This window comes from Macrotis lagotis, chromosome 1 (genome assembly GCF_037893015.1).
Source record: "Macrotis lagotis isolate mMagLag1 chromosome 1, bilby.v1.9.chrom.fasta, whole genome shotgun sequence".
NCBI classification, from domain to species: Eukaryota; Metazoa; Chordata; class Mammalia; order Peramelemorphia; family Peramelidae; genus Macrotis; species Macrotis lagotis.
Window position 1 is genome coordinate 345,285,211 of NC_133658.1, and position 14,880 is coordinate 345,300,090.

At 36.6% G+C, this 14,880-nt stretch overlaps 1 protein-coding gene across 3 annotated transcripts in view; it reads left to right on the forward strand.

The window, feature by feature from the left end:
- Nucleotides 1–13,714, forward strand: part of BPIFB2 (BPI fold containing family B member 2) — a 140,771-nt gene extending 127,057 nt beyond the window's left edge. For all 3 annotated transcript variants that reach the window (XM_074211891.1, XM_074211893.1, XM_074211892.1), the window contains exons 10-16: nt 1,630–1,683; nt 2,424–2,594; nt 6,258–6,325; nt 7,966–8,011; nt 9,394–9,457; nt 11,020–11,096; nt 13,380–13,714. In XM_074211891.1, the coding sequence (XP_074067992.1) occupies nt 1,630–1,683; nt 2,424–2,594; nt 6,258–6,325; nt 7,966–8,011; nt 9,394–9,457; nt 11,020–11,096; nt 13,380–13,421 (522 nt within the window). In that variant the 3' untranslated portion in view covers nt 13,422–13,714. The remainder of the gene's footprint in view (nt 1–1,629; nt 1,684–2,423; nt 2,595–6,257; nt 6,326–7,965; nt 8,012–9,393; nt 9,458–11,019; nt 11,097–13,379) is intronic.
- Nucleotides 13,715–14,880: the final 1,166 nt, after the last annotated feature.

The window sequence follows — 14,880 nt, forward strand, 5'->3', positions numbered from 1 at the left end:
TTTTTCTATGTGTTACTGTGAGGAGTATGTGAGTTACATAAAGAAGATTATTCCATCTCCTTCCTTAGTATTTTTTCCTCACAAGTTTCTCTTCACATTCTTCTCTTTGTTAGTCTTTATAGGGGTTCCCTATCTGCAAATCATAGACATTAACTGATGCCTGATCTTACACAATAGATGATGGATGTAAAAACACTTTGACAAAGTATTAAGTGCTGTACATGTGTAGGATTGTTATTATGTTAAAATGTATTTAACATTTTTGCTCTAACTCTTAAAAATTAAAAAAAAATTATCTTTGTGGAATAAAAAAAATTTCCGTAATTAGTACAATAAAAAAGATAATTATGCACAAATATCTTAAGAGACTTGAGAAAATTCATAGAGCAGTAAAATACAGAATAGGACATTTAAGGGTAAAACAGAGTAGATTCCTTTGGAAGGAAGTAGAGGGAATAGAGGCTTTCAAATACTTGAATAGAGTCAATTATAGCATCTTGGAAAATAATTTTGTTCTTTGATTCCTAGAATATGATTTTTCCCATAAAGGCACCTTTTTCCACCCATGGAAAGATTTATTATGCGAGTCTTTGATTTCATCTATCTGGATACTGTTGGACAATCATAATCCCTTCTCCAAACCTTTAGTAGCAGGTGGTTTTGTGAATTGCTTTGACAGGAAAATTAGTCCTTTATGGGTAATTCTTAGTGAAAAGTAGGTAGGTTAATTTTTGGACAATGCATTAGCAAAGAGCTAGGGATAGATAACAATTTCAATTTAGTAAGATCTTTCTGAGTTTGTGCTTCTTATTCTCTCCTTTGGAGAGGTCTTCAAGAACCCAAGGTTACCTCTACATCACTTTGAGGGATAATAAAAATGATTTTAACAACAACAATAATAATGATAATGTTAATGGCATTTCCAAATGAATAGATAATTTATTTTTTCCAAATTCTCTTTGTGAGATGATAAGCAATCAATTGTAGGTTAAACATATGTAATAGGTAAAACATTTCTATTTTAATCATTTTGTCCAAGAAGACTCAAACATAAGAAAGAATTCCAAATTGATTTCCAGAAGTATTGGACTGATTCACATGTCCATCAACAGTGTATTGTGTTTTGGTCTGCCTAAAACCCCATTTCTGCCATTTTTAGTTTTTTAGTACCTTTGTGAATCACATGGATGTGTGACAAAACTTCAAGGTTGCTTATTTTACATTTATTATGCTTTTAGTGGTTTGGTACATTCTTCATATGACTGCTGAAAACTGCCTGTTCACAGACTTCCATAGTCATTACTTATATAAAGACATTTTACTTCTACTCTCTCATTTTGTCCTCATATTATGCCTATTAGGAGGACAATGCAAGGATTGTTGGCCTTGAATATAATATACTCTGCATAATAAATGCTTATTGCTTTAAATTGACTTATAAAGAATAAACTGAAGCTGGGAGAGGAGGAATGACTTTGTCCAGGGCTACCCACTGATTCAGTGGCAAAACTACAACTAAAATCTGAATTTCCCGACTCCTTATTCAGTGATCTTTCTAGTATGTTATGTGTTTTTTGCAAATGAATTTCTTCTTCTTATTATTATTATGATTATGTTTATTACTTTCAGAACTCTAAAGACAATCAGCTCACCACATCAGTGCTGGGGAAGCTGATTCCTGAGGTGTGTTTCTGGAATATCTGTCTCTGTATCTGGTTGGTGGTGACAAGGGACTAGGGATGGTTTGATCCTTATTTATTGGGTAAAGGGGTGCATGTATGTCCTGGACTGAAGGATAATATCTTTGTTGTTGTCAGTGAGTTGTTTCAGACTCTTTGTGACCCCATTTAGGGTTTCCTTGGCAAAATACTTGAATAGGGCAGGTAGGTGGTGCAGTGGTTAAAGCACTGGCCCTGGAGTCAGGAGTACCTGGGTTCAAATCTGATCTCAGACACTTAATAATTACCTAGCTGTGTGGCCTTGGGTAAGACACTTAACCCCATCTGCCTTGCAAAAGCCTAAAAAAAATACTTGAATGACTTGAGATTTCCTTTTCCAAATCATTTTCCAGATGAGGAAATTAAGGCAAACAAGGTTAAGTGACTTGCCTAGTAAGTGTCTGTGGCCAGATTTAAACTCATGAGATGAGTCTTCCTAAATCCCAAACCAGTAATCTATCCACTTGCACCATGCTGAGCTTAAGCCCAGACTTCTTGTTTGCTCAGAGTGGAAGAGGGTTGACCTAGTGGCTAAGTAATTAAGGTCCATGATTGGGGGCTATGGATGAGCCCTTGTGACCTTCCCCTTTTTCTTTCTATTCTGCAACAAAGAAAGGAAGATCATTGTCCTTGGGCCATCCCAGACCATAGGAACTATGGCTCTGATTACGCTTAAAGGGTCTTCTTTCTCTTTCCCCTTTACAGGTTCTTCGCCAGTTCCCTAAGTCTATGCCTATAGTGGTGAAAGCCCGGATCAATGCTTCCCCCATTTCTATGATCCACAAGAATGGCACATCAATACTGTTCTCTTATCTTTTGGAAGTCTTGGTAGTCTCCTCTAACTCAGCCTTCAAATCCCTCTTCTCCCTGGATATGGTAAGGACCACTGATTCTAAGTTCTGTCTATTCCTTCTCTATACCATCCAGTTTTCTTAAGCACACCACACAGATTAGGTATTGAGCTCAGTGATTCACTCATCTTTGCCAGGGGCATGTGAGGAAGGGACAGATGTCATCATGTTTCCATTCTACAGATTAGACTTCTGAGATTCAGTGATAAATGAATTGGTTAAGTACACATATGGGACATATGAAAGAACACATTGGATTTTTTAAAAAAAATTATTTATTTTTGAATTTTACAAATTTTCCCCAATCTCTCTTCCCTCCCCCACCCCACAGAAGGCAGTCTGTTAGCCTTTACATTGTTTCCATGCTATACATTGATCTAAGTTGAATATGTTGACAGAGAATTCATATCCTTAAGAAAAAAAATAAAATATAAGGGATAGCAACATTACATAATAAAATAACATTTTTTAAAAAAAATTAAAGGTAATAGTCTTTGGTCTTTGTTCAAAGTCCACAATTCTTCCTCTGTATACAGATGATATTCCCATCAAAGATAATCCCAAATTGTCCATGATTGTTGTACAGATGGAATGAACAAGTCCATTATGATTGATCATCAACCCCATGATGCTTTTAGGATTACAATGTTCTGGTTCTGTTCATCTTGCTCAGCATCAGTTCATGTATATCCTTCTAGGCTTCACTGAATTCCCATCCCTCCTGGTTTCTAATAGAACAATAATGAAGAACACATTGGATTTTAACAGGAGGGGGAATAGGTGGAGAGCTTGAGGCTGAGGACTTTGGGTCAGGAGGACTTTGTAGCTATAAGAAACAGCATGTCCTGAGATTCTCTCCACTTCTGACAATCTATCTTCTAAGATCACTTCCAGTTCTGGTACTCCAAGTTATAAAGTCCTTTCCAGCTCAGACACTCTTCATTCTAAGATCAATTACTTTTGAAAGTATATACTTCAAGGCCCTTTTCATCCCTAAGTTTCTATCTATCTATTCCTGAACTGCTATGTACTTGTCATTTCCTCTTGTGACATTCTATGTTTCTCAGGAAGCTTTCAATTCTGGCATCCTGATTTCAAAGGTCCTTCCAGTTCTAATATTTCACATTCTAAAATACCTTTCAGACCATAGATTCATAGACTTTCAAGATTGGAAAAGATCTCAGTAGTCAACTTAGTTCAACTTAGAATTAATTATGAATCTCTCTTCTATCACCCTTGATAATAACCTTGATAACGTCATTCATTCTCAACTTTAGAAACTCCTCCGAGAGAGCAAATCCATTCATTCCTTTTTTTTATTAAGTGTCTGAGGCTGCATTTGAACTCAGGTCCTCCTGACTCCAGGGCCAGTGCTTTATACACTGCACCACCTAGCCACCCCAAATCCATCCATTCCTGAGGCATCTCCTGAGATCTACACTTGGACTTGTCTATTATCTATTTTGTTCACAAAAATGATATGGAAAATCTTTGTCAAATGTTTTCCTCAAATCTAGGTAAATTAAATCTGTCATTCTTCTATTTTCTTGGTCTAGTAATTCTATCAAAAAAAGACATAAAGTGAATTTAGCTAAGAAAATGACCCTCTTAGAGCCAATCCACAAGATTAGAATGGGGTGCTTGTGAACCTAGAGTTTTGGGAAAGTTCTTAGGTCATTTTTAGAATAGATTTAGAGAGAACTGTTTTCAGAGGAAGATCAAAAAAAGCCTAAACTCTATAGGTAAAGTTATCTTCAGAAAGGATGAGAATCTTTCAAGAATGTAATTCTAATGATATAAAATGAAACAATTCCAATGAATTGTTTTAAGTTAAAAATAATATTTTTGCTTATAAAATTTTTTATTTTTACATTTTTAAGATGTTACATAACAAATTTTTTCAATAAAGGAAAGTTGATAATTTACCTCATTTCAACTAAAGGCATTTGAAAAATGAGTTTTCACTGAATATTATTTGTTTTTGTTAGAATACTAAGAATTTAATTAATTTTGGGTTTCCCCCTTAAAGTTGATAATGGCTCAAAATATATTGCACAAAAATTAGTTCATTGAATCTGATATATGTTCTAGTGACTATTTTACTGAGCTTCTTAGAATTGTGCATTTTTTTTTTTTTTAGGGTTTTGCAAGGCAAACAGGGTTAAGTGGCTTGCCCAAGGCCACACAGCTAGGTAATTATTAGGTGTCTGAGACTGGATTTGAACCCAGGTACTCCTGACTCCAAGGCCGGTGCTTTATCCACTACGCCACCTAGCCACCCCAACTATGCCACCTAGCCACCCCAAATTGTGCATCTTTTTAACAATTGTTTTGAAGTCACTGTTGTGTTGAATTTAAAAGAGGTTTCCTAACTTGATATGTGAGATATAATAGAGTTTGTCTTTGAAACATTCATTCCATTAAAGAGTGCTAAGTATCTGATGGTTTATCATTTGATTCTAAATTGAAACTGAAAACATTTCAATATATTACATAAGAATTAATTTTTTTTAAAGAGAAAGTTGATAATTCACTTCATTTCAACTAAGGGCTTTTGAAAAATGGGTTTTGACTATCTATCACTGTAGAACTTAGATGAAAACCAAAACAATATCAAAATGACATATATTCTTTAAAGTTATTGTACTTGTCTGGCATAATTGTAGATGTAGATGTCTGATTAGTTAATGTATGCAGCACAAAAATTGTATTCCTAGTTACCATACATGTTTAAGAAAACCATGATGATCTCAGACACCAGAGCCAGATGAAATCTAATGTGTCCTCAAGCTCTGATAATTTATTATGCTTTGAATAATTATCATAGTATCATAGATCTAAGCTGGGAAAGGACTTTGGAGGACATCTTGTCTACCCATCCCATTGAATAGATGAAGAAACTGAGACACGGAGATGATGTGATCTGTTCAAGGTCACACATGTAGTAAGTGACCTCAGAGGCAGAATTGAATTCAAGACTAATTATATTTTCACTGTACCCAAAGTACAGTGCCTCACTACCTCCCCAAAGGACTTTAAAAACAATTGAGTCCAATTTCCTCATTTTAAAGATGAATAAACTATACTTAATATTAAATAATCCTTATTTTCTTCCTTTTTATATCATATTCTTCTACCTTCTAGCTTTCTGACAATGATTAAGATTCCCTCTACCTCATCATATCCTTTTTCATCTTTATCTTTTCCTTAAAAATACTTAATCCTTCCCCTTGATGCATTGCTTTGTGATCTCCCAAACTCATTGTCTTCATCTATTGGTTTATGTTAGAGAAAAGGCAAATCTATTTTAAAGATGACCTAAGAACTTTCCCAAAACTCTAGGTTCACACTTATATGTGTATATGTTGCACCTCTAATATAATACAAACTTCTTGAGGGCAAGAACTTTTCATTTTTTTCTTTGTGACCCCAGTGTCTAGCAGAGATCCTGGCAAACTGTAATCACTTAATAAATATTTATTTATTGTTTGAAGAAAGGGATGAAGTCTCCCAAATTCAGAGCTATAAGTATAGAGATAATGGTTTCCTTTTTCTCCCCATAATTTCCCCTATATCCTCACCCTGCCACTCACAGTACTCTGAGTATGTCTTTGAAGACTGGTATGCTTATGTAGACTAGAATAAGCTATTTCTCTTTCCTTGACTCTCCTTACTCTTATCATTACAGAATGTGGAACTGAATCTCAACATTATTTTATCTGGAGTGAAACTACAGGCTAATGCATCATTACTGAAGTAAGGAACATCTTCTACCTGATGGCTGGAAGGCAAAGGGTAGCCAGGAGAGCCCAGGAGAATCTATGTATTCATGGAAAGAAAGCAGGATTTGGAATAAGAGAAGCTGTTTCAAATCTTGTCTCTGCTACTCACTATCTGGGTAGCTCAGGGCAAATCATGTAAATATTTAGGTCTTCAGTTTCCTCACTTGCAGAAAAAAGGGGGGGATTGGATTCTGTGATTTTGAAGCCTCCTTCCACTTCTAAATATGATCTATGTCATTGAAAGGAGTGCTAGAATAGTAATCCAGAGTCTTAAGTTCAAATTTCAGCTGGTTTATGTATTCTTGGGAAATTCACATTTTGGGCTTTAGTTTCCTTGTTTGCAAAACAAGAGTACATTCAATCATCTTCAAAGTTTCTCCCAGCTTTGAAATTATATAATGTGGTATATTGACTAAAGGATGTGATCCATGTTTAATGAAATTGTGTTGGCTCAAAACAAATACCTTTTTGACTACTCATACCAAGTCTTCTTAGATGACTGTTTTCTTAGTTCTAAGCCCTATGCTCTGATGATATACCCTGCCCTGAAATCCTCCAAGGTTATAGTGAAGATTGAATGAACATATGAAAGGGAAAGTCTTTTACAACCTTCCATAGGGAAGGTGAGGGAGCATCATCACTATCATTATTAGAGTAGGCATTTGGATATGCATAGACTCTTGTAGCCCCAAAAGAAAGAGGCAGAGGTGACTTATTGGCTTATTTCCAAATGCCATCTAGAGCTATATCTAGGCACCTCTCCTCCTTTTCCCCAGTGATTTTGTTGCTAATACTGGATAAAAAGGAATCAGTTGGCATTAATAGGTGAAACACACCTTTAGCTCCTCTCACCTTCCCCAAAGCAGAAGATTTAGGAATATAGAGCTTCTAAAGGTTCAGGAAAAGTCAAATAAGTAAATGGTGGCTAACTTTTCCATTTGTTTTAATTTAATTAAGTTAGGCAGCTGTGTGTGTGTGTGTGTGTGTGTGTGTGTGTGTGTGTGTGTGTGTGTGTGTGTGTTAGATCCTTTTGTCAAGTGGGTGAAGCCTAAGGATCCCTTCTCAGAGTGTTTTTAAATTCTTAAAGTAAAAGGATAACAAAGGAAAAAATTATATTGAAATTCAATTTTACAAAATTAAAAAAAAGATACATCATCTTCAAGTTAAGAATCTCTCCTTGCACACATTGAATCTGACAGCTCTTAATGAGGCTTCAGAGGGAAGGCAAACTCATTTCTAATTTATAATTAGGATCTTAGAGATCTAATTCTCTTTCTTCCTTTTTCAAAGAAGGAAACTGAGACCTAGCAAGGAGAAGAGGCTTGCTAAAGGTCACATAGGAATTCAGATTCCTGAAACCAGAGCTACTTTCTTTTTAAGCTTCTTTACTGAATCAGGTCATCTGTGGATTGATTGGAAGGAGTTATGTCTGTGGAGAGTAAGGGGGAAAAAAGTATGAAGAAAGGGATGGAGTTCTGATGCTAAGACAAGTGTTTTGAACAGTATCTGGTATACTGTGGATATTTAATAAAAGCTTGTTGACTTACTGATGTTGACTTAATAAAGAGAGCTACCTATCTCATTTTTTTTTTTTTTTTTTGATTTTTGTTTTAGGGACATCAACCTCAAAGTGACTTCCTCCAATGTGGGAGCTTTTGATGTAAGTCTCTCACTCTCTCTCTTTTTTTTCATTTTTTGCTAGGAAATGGGGTTAAAGTGGCTTGCCATGGGCCACACAGCTAGGTAATTATTAAGTGTCTGAGTCCAGATTTGAACCCAGGTACTCCTGACTCCAGGGCTGGTTCTCTATCCACTGCGCCACCTAGCCGCCCCTGATGTAAGTCTCTTAAAAAACCATTTCAAGTTAGTAGTAAATATGTGCTTCAACTCTGAAGGTAGAATTTTAACAGATGTTGATTTCATGTAGAAAATGAAAAAAAAACCCAGAGTAACTAAAGGTATGAAAGAAAGAGAGAGGTAATGGCAGCTGGGTGATGTGGTAGTTAGAGCATCAGACCAGAAGTCAGGAAGTTCATATTCAACCTCAGACCCTTACAAGCTATAGGACCCTGGGTAAGTCACATACCATCTGCACTAGTTTCCTCATCTGTCAAATGAGATTAATATTAAAGGCTACTTTCCAGGCTGTGAAGATAAAATGAGAGGATATTTGTAAACAGCTTTATAAAGTAATATGTAAATGCTAGTTATTAATATCTAATTTTGCTACTCTGTGTAATAACTAGCATTAATATAGTACTTTAGGGTTTGCAAAACTCTTTATGAGTATCTTTTTTTTTTATCATCACAGCAACCCTGGGAGGTAGGTATTATTATTATCCCTATTTTACTGTTGTGGAAGTTGAAGCAAGTAGAGGTTAAGTGACTTGTTCAGGATCACATAGCTAGTGTCTGAGGCTGAATTTGATCTCAGGTCTTCCTGAATCCAAGTCTAGTATTCGAATCACTATACCATCTAGCTATATTTGGAATTAGAGGGAGCTGGAGCTGGAGAGGTAAACTGGGACATGAATATGAATCTTAAGTATTAGAAAGGACTTTAGAAATGACACAATTTAATTCATAGGTTCTATAGTTAGAGAACTTCCATTGAGATACTGGCTTTGCTATTTATGACCTGTGTGACCTTGGGCAAGTCATGTAATGTTGTTGAGCCTTAGTTTTTCCACCTGTAAAATGAGAGGGTTGTACTAGTCTACCTCTGAGGTCTCTCTCAGATCCAAATCTATGATTCTAAGATGGTATAGATGAAGAAATTGATTTTCCAGAAAGGGTAAGGGACTTATATAAGATCACACAGCTAGCAAACAAACAGCAGAGCCAGGATTGAACAGTGAATGGCAGGCTAGGGATTTGATTATATCCTAAGGCCAAGGAGAGGCAAGGATTATATCCTGAGGCCATGTCTTCTCAGTCTATACCTTTGTTTCTCTCTTTTGCCTGCCCTGGTCTCACTGACACTGGTTATGGCTCTCTGATTTATCTGATGCTGGAATGAACCTTTTTGATATCTCGTACAAGTTGTCGAAGGTGAAGCCTTTAATAACATCCGTAGTCAAGAAACCCCTGCTGGATCATTTGAATGGTAAGATATGGGAAAAAGCATGTGTGACTGGGAGGCAAGAGGTCACTGGGTGGCAGATCTCAGAGTTATCTCTGTTAGTTAAGAAGCAAAATGTAGAAGTTGGCAAAACATTGTAGAATCCTTTCTAGGAGAAATATGGTGTACAGGAAAGAGTGCTGAATTTGGGATCAGAGGACCTTAGTAAAAATCTAGGCTGTGCCACTTAATCTCTGGACCTCAGTTTCTTCATCTGTAAAATGATGGAACTGGATCAGGTGTCCAATGAAAAGTTCTTCTAGCAGTAGGGTCTAGTACCTTCTAATCTTATGTATAGGTTTGGCTATATATTGATTTATTCAATATGTGGCGTTTGAGGGGGAGGTAACTGATAGATTTGAAATCTCAAAGGGTATGATTAGACTTACCTTGGGTTTGTTCTTTCCCCCTAAATGCCAGAATCTCAAAGTTGGCAACTTTAGAGATCATCTAAGCCTATTCAGGAAGCCCCTTAATAGTCTCTTTTTGTCTGAAGGTGAGATAAATCTATGATCTTTTGAAAGTTACCAAGTTTATGCTTGTGAACCTGTAATGACAGGGAACTCACTACCTCTGAATGTAGCTCATTCTGTTCTGGGAAGGGGAAGGTAATGAACATTTATTAAACCCCTATGATAGGCACTGTGAGAATCAAATGATTCTCACAATTCCATGAGAAATGGAATTTCATCATCATTTTATAGTGGAAGAAACTGAAGCAGTCCAGAGGTTGTGAGTTTCTTAGAGTTTTACAGGTTATAGATGTCTGAGGCTGAATCTGAACTCAGGTTTTCCTGACTCAAGAGCATGCTATTCACTGAGCCATCTAGTTAGAAAGTTAATGAGTCAAGTTTTTCCTTATATGGGATTAAATTCTGTCTCCCTGTAACTTTTCTTAGTTGTTCTAGTTCTTTATAGGAAAAGCAAACCAAATTTGGTTCCTTTCTCCATGATAAAAACTTTTAAGCCATTTGAAGATCACGTTCCCAGTTGAAGTACTTTCTTCTTCCAGAGGAAGGTATTCCCTCCCCTCCCCACCCCTGCCCCAGTTCATGGAACTAATCCTTTTGTGGCATAACTTGAAGTTTATTCTCTAGTTGCTCTCTTCTAGCCATATTCTAGTTTCTACATTCAGAGGATAATAGAATTGGAGGGACCCCAGAGAACAACCAGTTCAGTCCCCTATTTTGCAGATGACAAAACAGAGGAGCAGAGAGAGTCCATAAGTGCCTAAGGTCACTCAGGTAACTGGTGTCAGGATCAGCATATGAAACAAACCTTACCCTCTGTTGATTGGGGACATGACTGAGTTGGCAATGTTGAATTCTGAGTTAAAGTGGCAAATATAGGATGATTCCTGGAATCTTCCCTCCTTGCCTACAATCACTGGAATTTCAGTTTAGGGAAGAAAGTGAATAGCCATGTTTGGAACAGTACATATGCATTGCATAAGGAGATCCAAATTCTTGTTCTTGTTATGGGAAAGAGGCCACTGTGGCCAGGGGAGGGATGATATTGATTGTGTGCTGTTTTTTTCTCCTTCATAGCACTTTTTGACTTGGGAGCAATTCTTCCCACCATTGCTCAAGTAGGCTACATCAAACCTCAAGTCTCTACATATGAGGTAAGAATGATTGACCTAGTCCTGTATCCTGGGGGGTGGCATGGGTAAGATGGAGACATAGAGATAGGAAATATTATGGGATGACAGGCTTTAGAACTAGAAAGAACTAGAGCTCATCTAGCCTGATCCTTTCATTTTGTAGGTGAGGAAGAGCTGGAGAAAATGATGAGGTTACACAGCTGAGTATTAGAGCTAAGTCAAGTTTTTCAGACTCCAGATTTAGTGTTCTTTCTTTCTTACCACACTGGCTTCTATAAAGTCCAGTCCCTGTAGCTTATATGTGTGGACAGCTTGGGAAGAGTGGTCTGAGCTTCCAGGAGTCAGGTTGAATAAGAAATGTAGACCCAAATTTTGTGAAGGAAGGTAACAAATTAATGATCAGGGGACTGTGGGTAGGTTCAGAGGTTCATAGGATCATAGATTTAAAGCTCAGAAGTGGGTAATATGGACCTATTCTCATACTTTACAGATGAGGAAATCGAGGCCCATAGAGGTTAAATGACTTGGCATAATAAGTTGACTGAGCTGAGATTTAAATCAAAGTACTTTAACTCTTTAATCAATCCTCTTGCCCCTTGAGATTAAAAAAAGTTCTATCCTGACTTAGTAGAAAAAGAGTTGGGACTGAAGTTGGGACTGAAGCTTAGTCCTTGCTGTGCTCCTGATTAGCTATATTTCCTCACATATATAAAAAGGAAATAATAATTTATAAGATAGAATTTAACATAGATTTCAGATCTAGAAGGGACCTTTGAGATCCAGTACAGCAATTTTTTAAAAAAATTTATTTTTTTAAGAAAATGGGGTTTAGTGATTAGTTATTAAATATCTGAGGGCAGATTTGAACTCAGATCCTCCTGACTCCAGGGCCAGTGCTCTATCCACCATACCACCTAGCTACCCTGCAGTGCAGAAGTTTTCAAAGTTAAGGTGAGGATCCAAAGGGAAGTCCTTGAGATCTTTTTTTGAGGGTCAGAAACTGTTTTTGGAATAATATTATGACATTAAATTTCTAATATGCTAAATATCAATGGATCAAACCTATGTAAACTAAACAAAAAGTTCTTTGTGGGGATCTTCAATAATTTTTAAGAGGGGAAGAGATCCTGATACCAAAAAAAGTGTAAGAATTGCTGCTCTTAGTCCGATTTCCTCATTTTATAGAGGGGACAACTGAAAATTAGAGAGGGGAAGTAATAGCTTGTAAAGGTCAGAGCTTGAACTCAAACTAATCTCTTGACCCTTCTTCCCCCCCCCCAATTCTGTTCTCTTTCCATGATTTTATTATAACCTTTTGATATATTTGTAACATATTCCTCATGCCAGGTTACATATGTAGCTTTTCAAAACTTTTGTGTAAACATTTCCTCTATGAGGTAGGAAAAACAGTTATGTCCATGTGTCAGATTTAAAAATTGAGGCTACATATTGATGTACAATAAGTCCTAAATTTGGAGTTATAACATGAGTTATAATCCTTTCCCTATTTTTTACTAGAAGCATAGAATTTATCCTGAGTGGGATCTTAGGGATTTTCTGGACTAATCCCTTCATTTTTTAGATGAGAAAAACAGAACCAGGAGGATTAACTGACTTGTCCTAGGTAACCCAGGTAATAAAAAAGAGAGTTGAGATTTCAACTCAGGTCTTCTTAGTTGAAGGGCTAATTCAGTACTGTTTCCCATAATATGAATTTAGTGTTTTGGGCAAAAAAAATTCCCTTTTGAGAATGCCTATCTGCAATCCCTGCCATTATGGAAACTGAAGCTGTTGAATCTCTTAAGCTTGAGTACTGAATTGCAGCAGAGCTCAAGGCAATCAAGAGTCTCACTATATACAGAACCAATACAGAGCCCTTAGGATTGGGACATAGGTGCATCTAATAAGGCTCTCTAATAGGCTATCTAATAAGGAGAAATCAAATTTGTGTTGGAAACAGAGCAATTTGAACAAAGCTTCTGTGTTGATTAGTAACGGGATTGGCCCATTAGTGACCCAGTGTCAAAATAAAATCCCAACTTCCCTGTCTAGTCCTTTTTCCTCCTATGATAAATGAAAGGTTGTTCATGAATTCTTAAGGCCATGCTCAACCTCTAATCTGTGGTTACAGGGTTCTAGGGCCAGAGAAATTAAGAGATTTACCTAACTTTATATATCAAGTTATTGGGAGGTCTGGGACTAGATGCTGTTTATTTCTGTGAGTCTTTGGGGCACACAACTAGGGAAACTCCAGACCTCCTCCCAGTATCTCATAAAGAAAACTTGTTTTTTTCTAATTATCAGGGATATTTTGTGCTGTCCTGTGAACTTCATTTCCAGAAATGAGCAAGGAGAAGAACATGGAGTTATGAGAAGCTGCTGGGAAGGGCAAACTATGCTTAACTGGATTTCTCTTATTTTGCCATTTTATGTCAGATGAACATCAAAAACAAAATTTCTTTAATGTTCTGAAGCCTATTTTTGTTGCTTATGTGATTATAGGGTTAATACTTTTCCCTTTCTTTCCTCTTTTTATTTCCTGATCTCCTTTGGAGGAGGAATGTACAGCCAGATGGAATATAAAGATACCTCTTTACCTACCTCTTCCCCATCCTATAATAAATAATTCCTCTACTGTACCAATTTTCAGGTTATTTCTGCTGAGTTCTTTATGTCTTGGGATCAGTCATTGTAGATATTTCTCTTTCTATCATCACATTGCTCAATGAATCTTTGATTCTTTACTAGAGTCATCAAGTAGCAGTAATGTTTTTTAAGCAACCTTGATATTTGTAGGACTATATTAGACACATTGATAACATGAAAGAAACAGAATCATTCCTAAGAGCTATCCAGCAGAATTAGTCCCTTGACAAAAATGGGGAAATAGGTGCTGATGGCCATCAAGATTCCTTCTATCTGGGAAGAAATTGTGTTAGGGACTTATAGAAAGAATTCTATTTATTTATTTATTTTAGGTTTTTTTTTTTTTGCTAGGCAAATGGGGTTAAGTGGCTTGCCCAAGGCCACACAGCTAGGTAATTAAGTGTCTGGGGCTGGATTTGAACTCAGGTACTCCTGACTCCAGGGCCAGTACTTTATCCACTGCGCCACCTAGCTGCCCTTAGAAAGAATTTAATATGGAGAAAGGGAGTCCAGGGGAAGAGTAAGTATCATGATTAATGTCTTCGGGAGCTAGAAAGGCTGTCACCAGTGAGAAATGGAAGCCAAAAAAGCTAATGTTCTCTGAGGCTGCATTAGGAATGTCTACAAACAGGGGCAATATCTGCACACTATCATTCTCAATGTATACAATTGGAACCATAAAATGGACCCTCATGTTTAGAATGTATTTTAACAAAAAAATTCCTCCAATATTAAGAAGGTGAAGGCTCTTTATTCTTCTAAAGTAGCTTTAGGAAGATGAATACTTCCTTGGATGAATGTAGAAAGAGCATTGATAAACATTCTTTGAGAACATGACAAGTAAAGTCATTTGCAGAAAGCTTTTTGGAAAAAGCAGACATCTCTTCCTTGAGAATTAGTAAAGGATATTAACAAATATATTTGACTAGACTTATCAAATGTAACTAAACCTTGTTTACTGAATGGAGACTATGAAACAATTTTGCTCTAAATGGAATCCAAAGACTTTTTATGGATGGTAGCTGCCTGAACTCACCAAGAAATTATATTATCAAGTTATCAAGGAAGTGTCATACAACAGGATGTTGAAACAGAAGGATTTTTGGGGAGGCGTTTCAAGACCAGGTTGTTATCACCAGAAATTAAAGAAGGATTATAT